This window comes from Dendropsophus ebraccatus, chromosome 8, assembly GCF_027789765.1.
Source record: "Dendropsophus ebraccatus isolate aDenEbr1 chromosome 8, aDenEbr1.pat, whole genome shotgun sequence".
NCBI lineage: Eukaryota > Metazoa > Chordata > Amphibia > Anura > Hylidae > Dendropsophus > Dendropsophus ebraccatus.
The window spans coordinates 90,695,649-90,715,274 of record NC_091461.1 but is presented as its reverse complement, the minus strand read 5'-3'; the positions used below and the strand labels follow the sequence as shown (position 1 = coordinate 90,715,274).

Genomic DNA, 19,626 nt, shown 5'->3' with positions numbered 1-19,626 from the left:
TCTACATAGTAAGCGATATTCCTATCTCCCACCCCGGAAATCGCGTTAGCCTACTGCTGGTTCCTGCGTTCCAAACGCATGTCAGGCATAGCATTCCCTGGGTGCGGATTGGTCGGATCTGCAACGCATGGTCCCGCATCCACTCCTCCGTTCTAATTTGGTTGGAGATGACGTCACCGTTCCCAGACCGTCCGTCCAACGTTAAACGGTTATAGAACCTGCTCAACACTAATGTGTCCTCAACAATGGACAGCGGCGGCCATTTTGTTGTAGTCCAACAGGAGACCCAGGAGAAGTGTTTCCCTGCTAAAAACCAGAGGGCAGCTGAATTGATTCATGGTTCTGGGAGCCATCCCTGCCCTTTCTCTCCCGTTACCGAACAATGAATGATTTCTCTTCCTGTCACCTGACAGAGGTAGTATTGGTTTGTTATTGATTATTATTGCAGGATTGGGGTAATACTGCATGTAATGGGAGGTTGCATGTTTCACAGTCCTCATTTCATTAGGGCTTAGATTCTATGTGCATAATATGCTAATTTAAATAGGTACTTGGCATTAATGGACACATGCTACAAAACAGATACAGATAGGGACCTTCCCTGTGTTTTAATACCACCCTCCCTTGTTTTGACTCACATCCCGCCGCCTCATCTGCAGAAATGTCCAGGTGTTAGATCTCCACCATATCACCAGTGTCCAGCCGTGGCCTTATTTGATATAATAATGCTTATGTATCCATATATAAATGGATCCCAGTGGGGATATCCATAAAAAATAGCTGCTTATTGAACCAAAAAACACAACCGGGAAAAAAATGCTATTTTGGTAACCAGAACTAGTTAGGTGAAGGCGATGGCCTTCTGGTGGTTCAGCCCAAAGCTCATTTTTTTTTTTTTTTTTCTTTTAATATTTTCCTGATTTCTGATGCTACATTTGGCACTTCTTAGAGGGAACAAAAGACCTAGGTGGTGCTAGGTGCAGTAGCTTTCTGTGCCTGGCAGACTCAAGGGGGCGGAAATGTTAAAATATTAATTTTTCATTCTCCATCCAAGCGACCAATAACTGGGCATGAGAGCGAAACCGCAGCAACATGTAGTCCTGCTGCCTCCATCCTCTTCCAAGCCACTGACGCTTGATTGGCAGCCTGAATGCTGGACTTTACCTTAAAGGGGAACTCCAGTGATTCCATAAAAAATAAAATATGCAACACAACAAAATACACAACACAACAAAATACACAATCCCTCACTATTGTTTGACACCTTTCCTGATTGCCTACGTTGCTCCTAGCCCCTGAATCAAACTTTTACAAATGATCCCAGTTTTACGTCATGGCACCCTTCCTAAAAACTACATCTACCAACATGCATTGCACCTCGGAGCCAACTGCAAGGTAACCCACCCGTCTCTTCCCACCACTGGCTTGATCTGTTTCCGCTTTGCACAGTAAACACAGTACATTATCTATCTTTTTATCTTTTACAGTATCTATCTATTCATCTACATAGATTACACAGTGAGAGATGGAACAAACGTGTCTTCTTTCCCCTATACTACTCAGGAGAGACTGTTTTTTTCTTCGGTCAGGTGATTAATTAGTGATGTCAGTGGTGGGTGAAGTTACAGAAGAGGCAGTACAGCTTCCCTCCTAATAGAAGAGACAGAGTTCATGTGACCTCTGCCTCAGAAGGGAGAAGACAGAGGAGTGGAGACAGAGTGGACCAAGAAGTGAGGATTTTCTGCAGCTTCAGGTTGTGAGTCAGGGTGTGCTGCAGATAAATTGACCAATTCATGTAATAGAGACGTATTACAAACAAGCTTAGATTATAGGTGGTGATAGAACAAGGTAAAATTTTTCTTAACTGGAGTTCCCCTTTAAATTAGGGAAGAGGGCAGAGGCAGTGTGACTACATGCCACTGCAGCTTCTCCCTTATGCCTTGTTACCAGGCTTCAGGATGGAGGATTAAAGATCGATATTTTGACATTTCTTCCCCACCAGAGTCTGCTGGTCACAGCATGGGAGAGTTGTACGCTACCAGGGCCAAACACCATTCCCCCAGGGAGGCTATTGGTTCATTTTAGAGGGAACCTATAATGTCGAACTGGCAGTCTGTCAAATGCGGGAAAAGCTTAGAGTAGATAAATATATATTTTATTGGAAAAGATTCATTGTAATTTAAAGATTATGGCCCAAAATTTATGAAAGGGTGTAACTATAGACTGGTGTAAACTGCCCATAGGAACCAGTCACAGCTCCTCTTTCATTTTACCAGAGCTTTAAGCTGAGCTGTAATTGGTTACTGTGAGCAGTTTAGACCAGTGTAGATTTTACATCCTTTCATAAATCTCCCCTATTAGTTTAAATTTCTGCAGTTTCTAAGCCTGTGAGTCCAGTGGGTGGTTCTAAACAGCAAGTCCAGTGGGAGGTCCTAAACAGAGTGTAGTCCTAATCAGTAACATAATAATCTCTGTGTACCCATGCAAAGAGTGCTGTCAGTCACTGAATGAGACAGCCAAAGTCCTAATAAGGGATCAAAAGTTAAAGAGGACCTGTAGGCAACCCAAAACCCAGTTTACTGATATGCCCTCCCATTCCTAATATATGTGGGTTTATAGTGTGTCTGACAATTCAGTTAATGGTCAGATAGACAAGAACTTAATTTTAATAATATGTGTGAATATTAGGTGCTGGGTGTGATTGTACGGTCAAGCGGTTTGTATTAAAGTGATACTGTCACCCCTACCCTTCAGGCATATCCTGACTTTATCAGGATCATGTTGCTGATAATAAAATGTATGGCCAGATACCTGTATTTGTGTCCTCTCTGGGGACTCCTTTCTCCAAAATCAGCACCTTTATTCTTTGGACAGAGTCATGGAGACAGGAAGTTTGTGTGCTTGTGGGTTTTGTGTTCCCTGTCCTGCCTCGAATCATTGTTGCTGATGCAGTAGCTTCCATGGCACCTGGGTCCCATCAATGTGCCCTCAGTGACACAGGCGCCTGCACCACTGGAGAACTTGGTGACATTGCAGCTTTGCAGTGATAGAATGTGAGAGGACTGAGGACACAAAGCTGCTTCTGTGACACTTTTCCTGGTGGATAGCGACTGATTTGAGCAAAATGCCAGCCAGTTATACAAACTTGTAAGTTACTTTTATTTAAAAAAAAAAACTCAGGCCATCTAGGCCATCTAGAACATATTATCTGCCGTATGCCCTTTTCAGTCAGACATGATGCTCTTTGCTGCCACCTGTGTCCATCTCAGGAACTGATAGTGTTCTGGACAGTTCCTGACATGGACAGAGGTGGCAGCAGGGAGCACTGTGTCACATTGGAAACAGTGCATGACTTCTTCCAAAGCATACAGTGGCTGACAATTACTTGAAGGATTCCGATTTTTAAACAAATATAATTTACACATCAAGTACCCCTTTAGGGTAGCTTAACACGTATCAGATCCACAGCTGATTTCAGGCTGCGGATCCTAGTAGTGTAAAGGTCTATGGGGTTACATATCTGCTGAATTTTCATTCCACTGCGGATATGTAACCCACCCCCTTTAATCCCCTGCCACCCGCAGCCTCCGGCCCGGAGCTTACATTACCTATTCCAAGGCTGCGGCTGTGTGTAAGGCTCCCGCCTCCTGTTGGTCCCCATCAGCCAATCAGTGCTGCCGTGCGCTGATTGGCTGATGCGGAGCGAGGGGACCCGGGAGCCTCACACACAGCCGCAGCCCTGGAATAGGTATTGTATGCTTCGGGGGCTGCGGGCGGTTAAAGGGGCTGCGGGTATGTGACCCATTCAACTTCACACTAGCAGGATCTGCAGCAGATTTTGCTGCAAACTCGCAGCGTGAAATCCGTTACGGATCCAGTACGTGTAAAGCTACCTTTAACGGGAATCTGTCAGCTCCTGGGCCTAACCTAAGACAGTGTGCTGTAGCTGGCAGTCCCCTAGTGAGCATGGGGCCTTTTTGGTAATTTTCTCATAATCTCATGTCTCCTACTGTACTGAAGAGTCAAAGAGGTGTTGTTTGTACCACACTCTGGTACACCTCTCCACTCCTTTCTCCTCCCTATTCTTCATGAACAATCAATGCTGCCCGGCCTCCTGCTCGCTCAGCTGTCAGCTAGTGTCCCTGATTACAGATCAGTCCTCTGTAGGCAGGTTATGTCTGAGACACTCAGATGTTGAATCACTGTTCCAAAATGTGTTGGAGCTATGGTCTAGGGGTAACTCACCTTCCTACAGACCTGATGGAAAATAAATAGAGGTCTTATTTATTTTATTTTTTCTTATTAATGTATAATTTTTAAGGCTATGTTCACACACATAATGTTTGCTCAGTGTTTTGGTCAGTATTTTGCAACCAAAACCAGGAGTGGATTTAAAACACAGAAAGGCTATGTTCACACACTGTTAAAATTGATCGGATGGCTGTCATTTAATGGCAAATAACAGCTGTTATTGATTATTCATGAAGAAGGGGGAGGAGGGAGGAGTGGTGAGGTGCAGCACAAACAGCGCCTCTTTGACACTTCATTACAGTAGGAGATGTGAGATTGTTCATAATCCTCTGGACAGAAAATTACCAAAAAGTACCATGCTCACTAGGGGACTGCCGGCTACAGCACACTGTCAGCACCTCAGGTAGGGCCCGAGAGCTGAAAGCTGCCAATTTTATCTAATAATTTATTTAATGTAAACAATGCAATGTAATCCAACAGAGGTTCAATCTACAAGTATAAAAAGAATGCTTGCTTAAAGCAAATGTACCACCAGGGATTTTTACTAGAACAGACCAGCGTGAGGTTGCCTGGGCGTGGTACTTTTCTGGAACGGCCGCACCACGACGTCAGTCTATTCCTGAGCACCGGCCTGGGATGAAGCACTGGGGACAGTCCCGCCAGCCCCCAGTGTGACGAAACCCCAGTGTGGACCACATTACCGGCATCCCTGTGCCGGTCTGTTCATTTAAAAAAAACTCAAAGCGATGTACCTGGTGGTACATTCGCTTTAAAGGGAAACTCAACACGAGTCAGCTGTCAATCATTATGGAGGAGGGGGGAGCAGCCTGAAGACACAGCAGTGACCGGACAGTGGGAAGGGAGCTTACAATGCCACAGATCCATCTTTTTTCCAAAGATGCCGGGTCTCAGAGCGGCGGTGAAGATATGTATGCAATGCTTGTGTGATAGGCATCTGGAAACTGGCAGCACAGATATATGCATATACATGCTGTCAGTTTCCCTTTAACTTCTGGGGTGTGTCCTTGTTCTATGTTGTATTATCTTTCCATATCTTTACATACATACTAGTGATGACTTTTTCTTCTTTTGATAGTTGGGACAAATATATATTTTTTAAAGAATATAACGTTAAATATTCTCCGGGACTAATAATAAAATTTTTAGGTATTATATGTTTATCTGCAGAAGCCACCTCAAGCTTCATTGTTCCCATCAGTGTAAGACCCGATATTCATCAGGATGGACAAGGACAGGAGACACGTAACTGACACAATATTAAGCCTCACGCTGGAAATCATCTACTTACTCACTGGAGAGGTGAGAAGGCCTGAGAATTATGGCACATCATGCCCTTACTCCTCTATCTGTTAATAATAAAACTGGGGCATGACTGGAAGAATGATGCCGCACTTCTACTCTGCAGGTGGATTTCCACCGATCAGACATTAGTGGCAAATCTGATTGGTATGTCCTCACTGAATCAATGGAAAAAAGGTTGAATGAAGGGTTCTGGGAATTATATTAGACTAGGTTCACATTTCTGCCAAGGTCAGTTCATAGTTTCCATTGCAGAATCTGTTTGGGGCCATGAAGCCAGACAGTTTGTTCAGTAATCAATATTAACTGATACCCAACAGACCCATTGACTTCAATGGGGTCCATCTGATTTCCCAGCATATATCTTAAACCGAAACAAAACGCAAGGTGAACCTAAGGCCACAACCCCAAGGAAGACATTGAAGTAAGGAAGATGTGCTCAGAGGGACCTTCTGTATGGTGTTCAAATTGTCTGTAGTGCATGTTGCCCATTATTTCACAGTGGGATTAGAGATGAGCGAACCTCGATCGAGCATGCTCGAGTCCATCCGAACCTGAACTTTCGGCATTTGATTAGCGGTGGCTGCTGAAGTTGGATAAAGCCCAAAGGCTATGTGGAAAACATGGATATAATCATTGGCTGCATCCACGTTTTCCAGACAACCTTAGAGCTATATCCAAGTTCAGCAGCCACTGCTAATCAAATGCCGAACGATGGGGTTCGGATGGACTCGAACCCGAACCCGGTTCGCTCATCTCGAAGTGGGATTGATGTAGCACTGTTGTTCCTATAGACACATTCATACCTCTTATTGAGGTACAGTACTAACTTTGTATGTTGTTAACAATCTATAGGACTATACATTTGTGAAGGAATTGTCCACTAGTCTTATTAAAAGGAGCTGTATTGGTTCCTGTGTATCGGGAGGATGGAACGGGAAACAGAACCTCGCCACACAAAGAAACAATGAGCAGAAAATCTTAGATCTCACCAACAAGATCATAGAGCTGCTGACTGGGGAGGTGAGTGCTGCTGGGAATGCTGGGATATTATATACACAAGGGAAGGGTGTCACTCTATCATTGTTTGTATCAGGTTCCTGTAAGGTGTCAGGATGTCTCTGTCTATTTCTCCCTGGAGGAGTGGGAGTATTTAGAAGAACACAAGGATCTGTACAAGGATACCATCATGGAGAGTAACCATCTTCTCACATTACCTGGTAAGAATGAACTTTTATTCATTGTAAAGTGAGTTATTTTCATGGTATTCCCATCTTTTTATCCCTCATATGTTGAATGGGGATGTATGGGGCGATCTCAGGAGTTGACCCAGCTTCATTCCCAGCAGCTGACAACTGTTGCCAATAATTAGCATTAGAGATCCCTCTGAGGCCGATGCCATTCTGATTCTGTTGCTGATCAGTTATGGCAGCAGTTACCGTCCCCCGTGTCTAACATATTAGGACTACCGATCGATCACTTATAAAAGTCAACTAAAAATGTGTAGGAAAAATAAAATAAAATAGACATTTAAGAACAAAACAAAAACTACAATGAACGGCATTCTTTGGTCACCTCACATGCCTGAAAATATAGAAAATATCACTTATACAAATCCTGTAAAGGGACTCAAGAACAGTAATAATTGAAAAATCTAAAAAACTCATTTACCTCATTGGGATTATTGCGTGCAGAAATATCTAACTTTTTAAAAAATAAAATAACATGAAGGAATAGGCCATGTTCTCACTGCGTAAGTTACGTAATAATCATCGCCGTTCTTGCCAATTTGCAACAACGGACGTTATTACTACAAAACTTACGTAGTGCTGCCTTCTAAGGAATCCCGGGCGGAGTTTATACACATAGTATACACTCTGTCCGGGATCTCTAGCGGCGCCTCAAAAAACTGACATGTCAGTTTTCTGCGTCCGCTATTCACTGGATAGTGGCCGCAGAAAACCTGTTGGTGAATACAATGCAGCTCCGGCCGCATGCTCCATTGTGAGCAACGGGGAATTCAGATGCAGGCACACACTGATGTGTCCGCATCCGTATAATATATATAAAAAAAATATAATATATAAAATAATATAATATATAAAAAATATAAGGGTTATAAGATGGCAAGGAGTAAAAAACATTGTTGAAAAAAGGTTTAAAGCAGTAAAACAAAAACTGTATATTTAATAACTGTAAATTTGAAAGTGTGTGGTGTGTGTGTGTGTGTGTGGTGTGTGGTGTGGTGTGTGTGTGTGTGTGTGTTGAGTAAATCATCACTAATGGACAACATTTTGATGATCTGTGGTTGCTTTCTACAGAGGAGTCAGAGAAGAGAAAAATACCAGAGAGATGTCCTAGTCCTCTTCTTCCAGAAGAATCTAGTGAAGATGAAGACCATCACATCCCTCAGACTTTTCAGATTGATGAAATTACAGATGTCCAAGTGAGTCTACATCCTGTGGTCTGGAATGATGATGTTCTATAAGCATTGGAGCAGTTAAGCTTTGTGTTTATCATATTTACTTACTACAGAAAATGTTTTATCGAGAAAAATCAGTTACTTAGCTAAGAAGGTAATAAAAAAAAACCTCAATGAGGATTCTGTTCCACCCTCTTCCAGATCAGAGATGAAGAATCTTCAGCCCTCTAAGGCTGCATTCCCACGTTCCGTGATCCTGACGGATCACGGACGTGGAATGCATGTACCGGAGTCCCCCCGCACCCGGACAGCATCTGTAATTAGATGCTGGGAGCGGGGGAGACTGTATTCATAAGCGCCGCGCTGTAATGAATCAGCGGCGCGGTGCTGTTACTACAGCGCGGCGCTTATGAATACAGTCTCCCCCGCTCCCAGCATCTAATTACAGATGCTGTCCGGGCGCGGGGGGACTCCGGTACATGCATTCCACGTCCGTGATCCGTCAGGATCACAGAACGTGGGAATGCAGCCTTAGGCTGGGTTCACACTGCGTTCTTCCTATCCGTGAAACGTATACGTTTTATGGAAAAAACTGATGTAATTGTGTGCCATCCATTTGGATCCTTTTTTCCATTGACTTCCATTATAAAAAAAAAGATAAAAAACGGATGCGTTTTTTTAAATGTATACCAAAATAGTGTTCACTACATTTAATCAGCACATCCAGTTTTCTAAATTTATAATGTCTAATATATGTGGGTCCCAAATCTATGGCTCGCTTTAATCTCTGATTCCCTGACCCCTCCTAGTCGTCTTGTGCTGCACAGAAGTGCTGAGGGAAGCTGGTAACAGTCAAAAGCTTTATGTACACATAGAGGTCAATGGGAATTGCATAAACTGGATAATATATATTTTTTTCTTGTCCTATTTGGATTAACCCTTAGGGGACACAGCCAGTTTTCATTTTTGCGTTTTCGTTTTTCCCTCCTCGTGTATATAAGGCCATAGCGCCCGCATTTTTCCACCTAGAGACCCAAATGAGCCCTTATTTTTTGCGCAACTAATTGTACTTTGCTATGGCAGATGTAATTTTTGCCTAAAATGTGCCGGGAAACCAGAAAAAAATTATATGTGTGGCGAAATTGAAAAAAAAAAATGTTTTTTTTTTATTTGGGGGGGGGGGTTGTTTTTACTATGTTCGCCCTGGGGTAAAACTGACTCGTTATATATGTTCCTTAAGTTGTTACGATTACAATGATATGTAACATGTATAACTTTTATTTGATTTGATGGCTTGTAAAAAATTAAAACCTTTTAAAGAAAATATATGTTCCTTAAAATCGCTCCATTCCCAGGCTTATAGCGCTTTTATCCTTTGGTCTATGGGTCTGTGTGAGGTGTCATTTTTTGCGCCATGATGTGATCTTTCTATCGGTACCTTGATTGCGCATATATGACTTTTTGATCGCTTTTTATTACAATTATTCTGGATTTGATGCGACCAAAAATGCGCAATTTTGCACTTTGGGATTTTTTTGCGCTGACGCCGTTTACCGTGTGAGATCAGGAATGTGATTAATTAATAGTTCGGGCGATTACGCACGCGGCGATAGCAAACATGTTTATTTATTTATTTATTTTTATTTATAAAATGGGGAAAGGGGGGTGATTCAGACTTTTATTAGGGGAGGGGATTTTGTGTTATTAAAAATACATTTTTCTTTTACTTTACACATATACTAGAAGCCCCCCTGGGGGACTTCTAGTATATGTACTCTGATCTCTCATAAAGATCCATGCAGTATAGTTATACTGCATGAATCCATGAGATCGGTGTTCTATTACTTTTGGCTGCTGCAGCCAAAAGCAATAGAATGCCGAGCCGGGATCAGCGCCATTACGGAGCAGACCCCGGCCCGGGATGGATGCGGGGATCACCCCCCCGCAATCGCGCCGCAGGGGGGCGATCCCCCCCACTAGACCACCAGGGATGCATATCAGGAAGTATTTAGAAGCAGCTGTCAACTTTGACAGCTGCTTCTAAGTACTTAATTAGCGGGCACGGCGATCGGACCGTGCCCACTAATAGCCGCGATCCCGGGCTACATGCGGCACCCGGGATCACGGCAGTTCAGAGGGGGGTCGCCGCGCGACCCCCCTCTGAACTCCCATAGCGGCATGAGGACGTTCAATAACGTCCTGGTGCAGCTATGGGTTAAGTAGGGATTAGTATAGCTTCACCCTAGGACATCACTGCTGAAATACAAAGGCACCAACAAAGGTAATCCACAATGGAAATCTATGCTGTCCTGGTGTAATGGCAACAAATTTCTCAGAACCGCTTCTAATCTCTTTTATTATTCTCATCGTTTTGGCTATATAGGATGAAGACCATTCTGGTTGTAAAGCTGAAGTTTTAGAAAGAGGACAAGAGAAGTGCGTGATGGATTTTCATCAGAGCGATGAGAAGGAAAGTCCTTTAGAAATTAATCTAGGTGAATAATCTCCACTAACCATTACCATATTCTCTGCAACACAATGAAGATAGCCAGGGGTCTAGCAATGCAATGGCCTGTGTTAAAGCAACTCTGTACCGATAATCTGCCCCCCCCTCCCCCAAGCCACTTGTACCTTCAGATAGCTGCTTTTATTGCAAGATCTGTCCTAGGGTCCGTTCGGCAGGTGATGCAGTTATTGTCCTAAAAACTACTTTTAAACTTACAGCCCCATGCCCGAGGGTAGTATCTGTGCCCTAACTTTGCACCACCCCTCCGTTCCTCCTCCCCACCATCTTCATTATTAAGAATGCCACAGGAACATTTTCTTCTGTGTGAACATTGCACAGGTGCCTTAACGATCCAGCCCATGTTCAGTATTCTTACAGATGGGGAATAGTAGGCAATCTGCCTGGAGCATTCCTTTGTTCTAGTGTAAGGGTCGGTAAAGGTATATCATGTAAAAACAGTTGGGCTGGTGTCGCCTCTAAGTGAGAAGAGTAAAGCGTCAGATAATAGCGTCGGAACACCTCTAGTATGTCATTTAGTGCCGTCACCGCCACCCCCTCCTGGTTTTGAATACTAGTTATGTAGGTAGGGTCCCTTTGGGCATTGGCTACCACTGCCAGAATGTGACCCGCCTTCTATCCCTCCACAAAAAAGGAATGTTTGGCAAATGTGCGTTTCTGGGCTGCGGATTCCACATCAAATATGTTAAGAGCCGTATGTGCAGCTCGGAGTCTCCGGGCAGTAGCCTCGGTTGGTTGTAAAATATGCTGCTCCTCCCGCTCTCTCAAACCCTTCAGGAGATCCTGACGCAACTGTCCCCTTCTTCTCTTTACCCCTATGATACGTTGGATGAAGTGGCCCCGGAGGTATGCCTTCATGGCGTCCCATTCCACCTGGCGAGACACTGAGCCCCCATTTAATGCAAAATACTCATCCGCCACCAGTATCACTGTAGCCGGATCTAAAACTGTCAGCCAGTGCGGATTCAATCTCCGACCACCCCAGAGCCAGGATGTGTCATTTGAAGTTTCAAGGGCGAATGATCCGAGAGGGCCCTAGGGAGATAATCCACACAGGTTATTTGATTCAACATATGGGTAGAACATACAGCTAGATCTATTCTGGATAGGGAATGATGTGTCGATGAGTAACAGGAGTAACACCGCTCACCCGGATGTTTGAGGCGCCAGATATCTGAAAGAGACAGCTCCACTAACATTTTCCCCAAGGGGGTGGTAGAGGCGGCTGGGCTCACAGAACCCATGCTGTGTTTATCTATCGAGGGATCAATCACCATATTGAAGTCCCCTACTATCAATATAGGAACATCCGGGTGAGTAGCGCCAAACTCCATCACTCTGTTTAACACTGTGCAACCATATGGGGACGGGACATATACCGTACTTAAAATGCATCGAATTCCATAGATAACACAGTATAAGCAGACATATCTACCATCTTGATCAATTTTACTGTCCATGCATGTGAAGGGAATATCTTTGTGTACCAGAATGCTCACCCCTCTGGAGTATTGGGTGTGCACGGAGTGGTAACTCCATCCCACCCAAGCCCCCTTCAGGTGTTGTGTAGTGTCAGCAGTCAGATGCGTTTCCTGCACACACAGTACCACAGGATGATGCTGTCGCAGGGAATCAAACATTGCATAACGCTTATCCGCATCCCCCAGGCCCCGCACATTCCAAGAAATCACCGTAAGCTTACTAGCCATATTCACCCCTTAGCACGTAATTGGAATGGTAGTACTGCACACTAGACATATCATTAACCATATAATACACATTTAACTGTAAGTAGTGAAACTCATAAAGTGAAGAGAAAAATAGCCACTGGGTGGCAGCAACGTATAGGTCTCGGAACACAACATGCACAATGAAAAGAGTAAGGCACCATGTGGAATCACGTAAAGAAAAAGGAAAAAAAAAGTTCCCCCAATTAGAACATAACATCAACTTATCCAGGAGCAAAAAGGTCTGCTTCCAAAAAATCTGCAGACTGGGGCACCAGTTCTCCATAACCATAGAACAGTGAACAGTCAGTCAGCTATGATGCTGTAAACATAGAGCATGGCAGGTCCCACTTGAAACAGGAGAAATGTAATCCTGCGGGCAAGCAGGAGCAAGTAAGAGAAAAACAACACAAAACACAAAGTCTTAAGCAGAGGCAGTCAACTCCAGGTCTCAGGCCGGCGCATCTCGGTTGTGGAGGCTGTGTCTTCCACGAAGATGCTGTTCCTCCTGATCCAGCCAGCGCACTGCATCTCTCGGGGAGGTGAAGAAATGAGAAACCCCCGCCGCAACAACCCGTAGCTTGGCAGGGTATAGCATAGCATATGGTACTTGCAGATTGCGTAGCCTCCTCTTCACCTCTATGAACTGAGCACGCTGTTTCTGGACTTCCGCAGAATGGTCAGGGAAGAAGGAGATTTTGCAGCCATTAATAGCGGCTTCCGGTAAATTCCGTGCAGCTCTCAGGATGATCACGATAATGGAGCAATTTCACCAGAACTGCCCGAGGTGGGGAACCAGGTGGGAGGGGCCGTGTAGGCACTCTGTGAGTCCTCTCCACAGCATACATTGGAGACAGGTTATCCTTCCCGAACACTTCAGCAAGCCATTTTTCAAAATATTCTGTGGGATGTGCGCCCTCAATTCTCTCCGGCACTCCTACAAGTCTCACATTGTTCCTTCTCAGGCGATTCTCCAAGTCGTCCGTTTTCAGTAATAATTGAGAAATTAGCTGATCATGTTTACGGGAGGTCGAAGCAATGGGCGCAACTTTGTCCTCCAGATCTCCGGTGGTCCTGTCAATGACTTTACGTAAATCTTGGCGGAGAAACCCCACTTCCCCCTGCAGGCTGCCAATTTGTTGTGTAAGAGAGGAGATAGCAGCATTACATTTAGTAATAGAAGAATTACATTGCACAACCGCCTGAAGAATGTCCCTCACCGTGGGTTCCTGTGCACAGGCTGCCTCTGTATTCTGTGATATGGTACTGCTCTGCTGTGCAGCTTCTGTCATGGAGCCAGTGTACTCCGCCTCCCCCTACTTGTCACTGCAGCCCTCCATATTATCAGCTCCTGGTGGGGCATTTTCTATGGGGCACTCCTCTATTCCTTCCCCCTCCTCAAAATCATACCGGACACAGTTGTGGCTCATCCGGGGGGTCGGTGGCTTCTGAAACTCAGCCAGCCTGGCAGCCGTCCCTGCAGTAAGCTGCCGTGTGGAGCGCGGTGTGTGAGGCGGCGGGTCGGCGCCATCTTGGATATCTCGGCCGCCCGCTCCCGCCGTCGATTTTGTCTTTTTGGAGGTCCCTCCAGCCATCTTTTCGGCACCGGAGCGCGTCCCAGGGATCCACGCACCCCTGGGAGAACTGCTGTGTAGTTTGGTGGCCCGCAGGAGTAGTTAACGGCAGGTATATAGTGAGACCCGCGGGAGCTCTCAGGACTCGCGTCCGCTCACATGTCCGCCCAGGCTCCGCCCTACACCTGGAGCATTCCTAATTATGAGGAGGGCGGGGAGGAGGGACAGAGAGGTTGTGCCAACCTAATGCATATACAATCTAAGCCCCGACCGTTGGGCACAGGGCTGCCAGTTTAAAAGTTGTTTTTTAGGACAGTAACTGCATCACCTGCCGAATGGACCCCAGGACAGATCTTGGATTAAAAGCAGCTATCCGAAGGTACAAGCGGTTTGGAGGGGGCCGGATTGTGGGTACAGAGTCGCTTTAAGCCTCTGGAAGTACAGTTATTGTCATATGTGCTAGAAACCTCAAACAGGTGGTTAAACCCTTTCCTATAAAGCAGAATTCATACATTCATTCTACGTACAGACAAAAGCCCTGGCCAGACTGCGGGTCTATGGATCCGCCTGGCCTATGGTCATTGGACTTGAGTTGGGCTGGAGCTTGTGTCTGTAATAAGGATTTAATCACACACCTATAGAAAGCACATGTGATAGTGATGTGTGTTTGAAAAATTGAAGGACTTTTTTTTATTTAGGGTAGCTTGTTCACACGTACCGGATCCGCAGCGGATTTGACGCTGCGAGTTTGCAGCTAAATCCGCTGTGGATCCTGGTAGTGTGAAGTTGAATGGGTCACATACGTGCAGTGGAATTTTCATTCCGCTGCCAGTATGTGAATTTTCGTTCTGCTGCGGATATGTAACCGCATAGACCTTCACAATACATGAATCCGCAACGGATTTCGTTACAAACTCGCAGCGTGAAATCCGCTGCAGATCCGGTACATGTGAAGCTACCCTAGAAGGATTTAAGAAAACTAAATAAAAAAAGAAGCTCTACAGCGCTTTATAGATGGAAAAAATCATAGGGCAGTTCAAGGCATTTCTCTTATGGTTTTAGTTTTTTATAGTAGTAAAACATGACAAACACTACACAAATCGGATATCATTGCAATCATACTGACATAATATAGATAAAGGGGCACATCTATCAAGCCCCGCGCCTAGCAAAAACTTGGGAAAAAAAAAACAACGCAAATTCTTTTGCATGGACCCCCCTTCATGCGCAAAAACTGTGCACTTTATTACAAGTTTGCGCCATATGGGCGTAGAGGGGGCATGTCGCCCGGATTAGCCTAAAACCAGATCTAAGCTAGTATAGATTTTTTAGCCTTTTGAGCAGCAGCCTCGGTTACGCTGACTTTATCAAGAGGTTCAAACCCGATAAAATAAAAAAAACGAGTGCTGCGCACTTTTGATAAATGTGCCCAAAAATGTTCAACATTGTAAATTCCATCCCACAATGCCCTGGGTTGTTAGAAGTTAAAAACCTTTAGGGTAGCTTCACACATACCGGATAGGCAGCGGATTTTACGCTGCAAATTCACAGCAAAATCGGCTGCGGATCCCTTGCCTGTACTTTGTATGGGAAGACATACTCGCAGCGGGATCGACAGCCTGCTGCGAGTATGTAACTGACAGCCCACTTAACCCCCAGCCGGCCAGTACATACATTACCTGCTCCAGGCTCAGGGAATCCTAGCTGGACGTCCTGCTCAGACAATCAGTGCGCTGCCCTGCCACAGCCACTGATTGGCTTAGCTGGACGTGCAGACGTCGGGCACCCCCGAAGCAAGCCTGAGAAAAGCCATAGAAAATAGCTGGCCATGGATTCACAGGGGATTTTGCTGCAAATTCTCAGCGTGAAATCTGCTGCGGATCTGGTACGTGTAAAGCTACCCTTAAACATTTTACACAATAAGGCCGGGTTCACACTACGTAAAAAACATGGCCATATTTCATAAAACCGGCTGTAATTGCGCAAACACCGGCCATTGTTTGCGCAATTGCGGAGTTTTATGAAATACGGACGTGTTTTTTAAGTAGTGTGAAACCCGGCCTCAAGATTAAACTTACAAGCTAGAGGTCCCAGGATCACTTTTTGATCCCTTTTTAAATATTTGAACCACATTTGCTACGCGTCCATCCTGTGGAGTTAACCTTGTTACTAATATGAGGAATAATGTCACGGTAGGGAAAGTGGGATGGTGGGGAATGTGTTGACAAGAGGGTTGGATGACTTCTGGATGGCTTATGGAAATTCACTGTTCAATAGTCCTCATGGGCCCATTACCAACTTTTTCATCCTTGTGAGTTTTATGATGTTTTTTATTCCTATCATAATGTTTGATTTTCTCAGTCAAGACGGTTCATGTTACTTACCTCTATAACAACACAGGGATGCATAGCATCTGGACGCAGGGAGTCTTTATTTTAATCTTTTTAGGTCAATGCTTCTGGACAGGTGACATGTACAATAGAGTTTAGTTTATTCCTCTGCATTTTACCTTAATTTTTCACAATGTACATTGTGTATTGTCCTCCCCAGGTTACTGCAGCTTAGTTCCTGGAGCTACAGTGATACAGCGCAGTCACTACACAGTGTACAGAGCAGAGATATCCCGCTCTGTACATTGTTTACCTCCATGTGCCGCAGCTGTTGGCAGGTGCAATCTGATATCATGGCCTGTCTTGTAGATAACTCATCCTACTTGCATAGTTAGTATGGTTGAAACAGACACGTCAATCATTTTCCCTACAGACCCCCTTTTAAATCCAGGAGGACCATTCCTTTTGTGGTATCCTCCAACCTTTTTCCTTTATGTGATCCACAAATTTCACTTTCCCACTTTATATGGATATAGTTAAAGGCCCTATAATAACAGCCTCATCATTGTTTGTCTTAGGCTGCATTCACATGTTCTGGGAAGTTTTTACAGCCCATTGCTTTCTATTGATGTTCCGTGATTTCATGGATCCGCGATCCGTTCCGTTTAAAAATAGGACATGTCATAACTTGGAACAGATTCCCCAATAGAAATCAATGAGATCCGTGTCTTTCACGGATGTACGCGGATGTGACATCCGTGTTCATCTGTGAAAAACACAGATGTGATGTAATCAATGTATTTAAAATACTGTAAAACAGATCCGTGAAAAAAAATGACACAGATGCAAAGCGGATGAAAAACAGACTGTTTTGCATGTATCACAGAGGTAGCTAGCAGACCACAATCATGGACCAGGAAAATCACTGAATGTGTGAATGCAGCCTTACTTGTTTATTCTTAGTGGATTGTGTTGCTTATGTATGCTTATAGCAAAACCCTGTTATTTTATTATTTTTCTCTAGATGTATTTTAAACCAGAAGGACTCCTTATTTTCATTTTCCCATAGTAGAGCTTTAGATACAAACTTTTTATTTTACATACATTTTACACACAACCGTCCCCTTATCCCGATAAAGTCGGTAATGCAGTTTTTCACGTATATACTAACACAAGTCCTTACTCTTGATCAGGGCAGCACATACCATTTCCAGTCAGTATTGTCTCTAAAATATTGCGTCCTGTACATCTGGAGAAGTTTTTTGCTGGAGCAAACAGGGTAAGAACATAAACACATAACATAGCATATAGATACGTGTGACAATAATAATAATGCTTTTATTTGATTACACAGCACTTTACATAGTGGTTAATAATACCAATGGCTTTTCCTACACCATCTTATACAGGAAATAGTCCATCTCTAGTTAGTAACAATTGGAGCTGGGCTCCAGATCTATCAAGACCAGCTTCTCATTTTGTAAGAATATTTTATTTCATGTATATGAATGTATATGAGCCATAAAGAGGAGGAAGTTGTCTGGTCAAAAAATTGATGTCATCTCTGTTATAGACATGATGGTTCATTCCCTGTCATTGTTTGTCATTATTCAGATGGACACTCCAGCATGAATAGCTCAGAGGAACAGATCATCATATCTTCAGATTATGAGACAGAAGACAATGACTTCAGAGAATTTTCTACAGGAGAAAACTCCATTATTCCCAGCATTTATCCAATGTTTCCTAATCTAGATCTGTCCTCCAATCCGTTTCAGCAAAGGATACAATTCCCTAGTTTCGCAAACTTTCTCCCTCACCGTCCACCATTCAAACGCTTTAAAACCTTTCCTTGCCCTGAATGTGATAAATGTTTTAATTGGAACGCTGAGCTCATCCGACATTTGCGCAGTCACACTGGTGAGAAGCCATACTCTTGTCCGGAGTGTGGGAAATGTTTTACACGCAAATCTACTCTGTTTAGACATCAGAAGAGTCACTCAGGTAAGATTCAGTGTCTATAAATAGTAGAGGGATGGGGGTGCATCCATAATAAAAATTGTTACACAGCTCAACTCTGGTAGGGGGAGATGTTTTTTTTATGGATGCATTTATTTTAAAGGGGTAATCCAGCAAAAAACAATCTTTCAAATGAACTGGTGCCAAAGATGTGTTTTTACTTCTGACACCAGTTTATTTGAAAGAAAAAAATTATGCTGGAGTACCCCTTTAAGTAAACACTTTTATTTTCCTATATTTCTTTTACCTCCAGAGGCAAACAACAGCAAGAGTACCTTAGAAGAACATCCAGCGTTGTCTCCACCTTGTAACATGGATGTCATCACCATCAAACAAGATCTCGCCAGTGAAATTCCTATTACGCCAGATATATATCCTATCTTTCATAGTCCAGAAATGGGTCCATTGCCAACTGATCCCTCTGACCAACATGTCTGCTTTCCCAACACCTCTGATTTTATTGGGCGCCATAGTCCATTTAGAAGCTATAAGATATATCCCTGCTCCGAATGTGGTAAATGTTTTAACTGGAACGCTGAACTTATCAGACATCAACGAATCCACACGGGGGAAAAGCCATACCCGTGTCCTGAGTGTGGCAAATGTTTTGCTCGTAAATCCACTCTTTTTAGACATCAAAAGAGTCACACTGGCGAGAAACCATTTCTGTGCTGCGAATGTGGCAAATATTTCACCCGAAACGCAAACCTTCTTTTACATCAGAGAATTCACACAGGCGAGAAGCCATTTTCGTGTACGGAGTGCGGGAAACGCTTTTCTCAAAGGTCTTATCTCATCGCCCATCAGAAAACTCACACCGACGAAAAACCTTATTCCTGTGCTGAATGTGGAAAGAGGTTTTCACAAAAGTCCTGTCTTCTGCTGCATCGAAGAATTCACACAGGGGAGAAACCATATTCGTGTTCAGTATGTGGGAAAAGCTTTGCACGGAAAGGAATTATGTTGAGCCATGAAAGAACACACTCACAGATAAAAAACATTTCATTATTTAAATATAGACCATTACTCTAGTTGAAAGAAATTTTTTCACGAATTTGCCTTTAAAAAAAAAAAAAAAAAAGATAATATAATGCTTCTTCCAAACTTTACCAAGATGAACTTGACTAAAGTTGATTACTAGGCAAACTTTTTTTTTTTAGCCTTGTTATCCTACTCAATATGAAATCAAATTTTATAGAAATTTGGTTGCTACAGCATTGTTTTTTAAATATTTATTTATTAAATAACAATTAATATTATGTATGTTACCCACTGATCAGTACTTCACAGCTGCCAGTTCTATAGACTGTATGTTTTTAATGAATTCCTAGCTGTTTTGCTTGGTGACCACATGATGCTGGGTAGACTGTAGGATTGACAGTATTTCACAATTGAATTAATAAGAATTTGTGGCTGCTTTTATTACCAGCCATTGTTGGGATGATAAGGAGTGGCTTGT

General features: G+C 43.6%; 1 protein-coding gene across 1 annotated transcript; it reads left to right on the top strand.

The window, feature by feature from the left end:
* Positions 1 to 200: 200 nt before the first annotated feature.
* Positions 201 to 19,203, top strand: ZNF25 (zinc finger protein 25). The gene is given in 9 exon segments (XM_069981869.1): positions 201 to 415; positions 5,440 to 5,571; positions 6,427 to 6,594; positions 6,668 to 6,791; positions 7,893 to 8,035; positions 10,377 to 10,488; positions 17,763 to 18,152; positions 18,421 to 19,165; positions 19,167 to 19,203. Coding segments are annotated over 8 exon segments (1,797 nt in total). The 5' UTR covers positions 201 to 415; positions 5,440 to 5,493.
* The last annotated feature ends 423 nt before the right edge of the window (positions 19,204 to 19,626 follow it).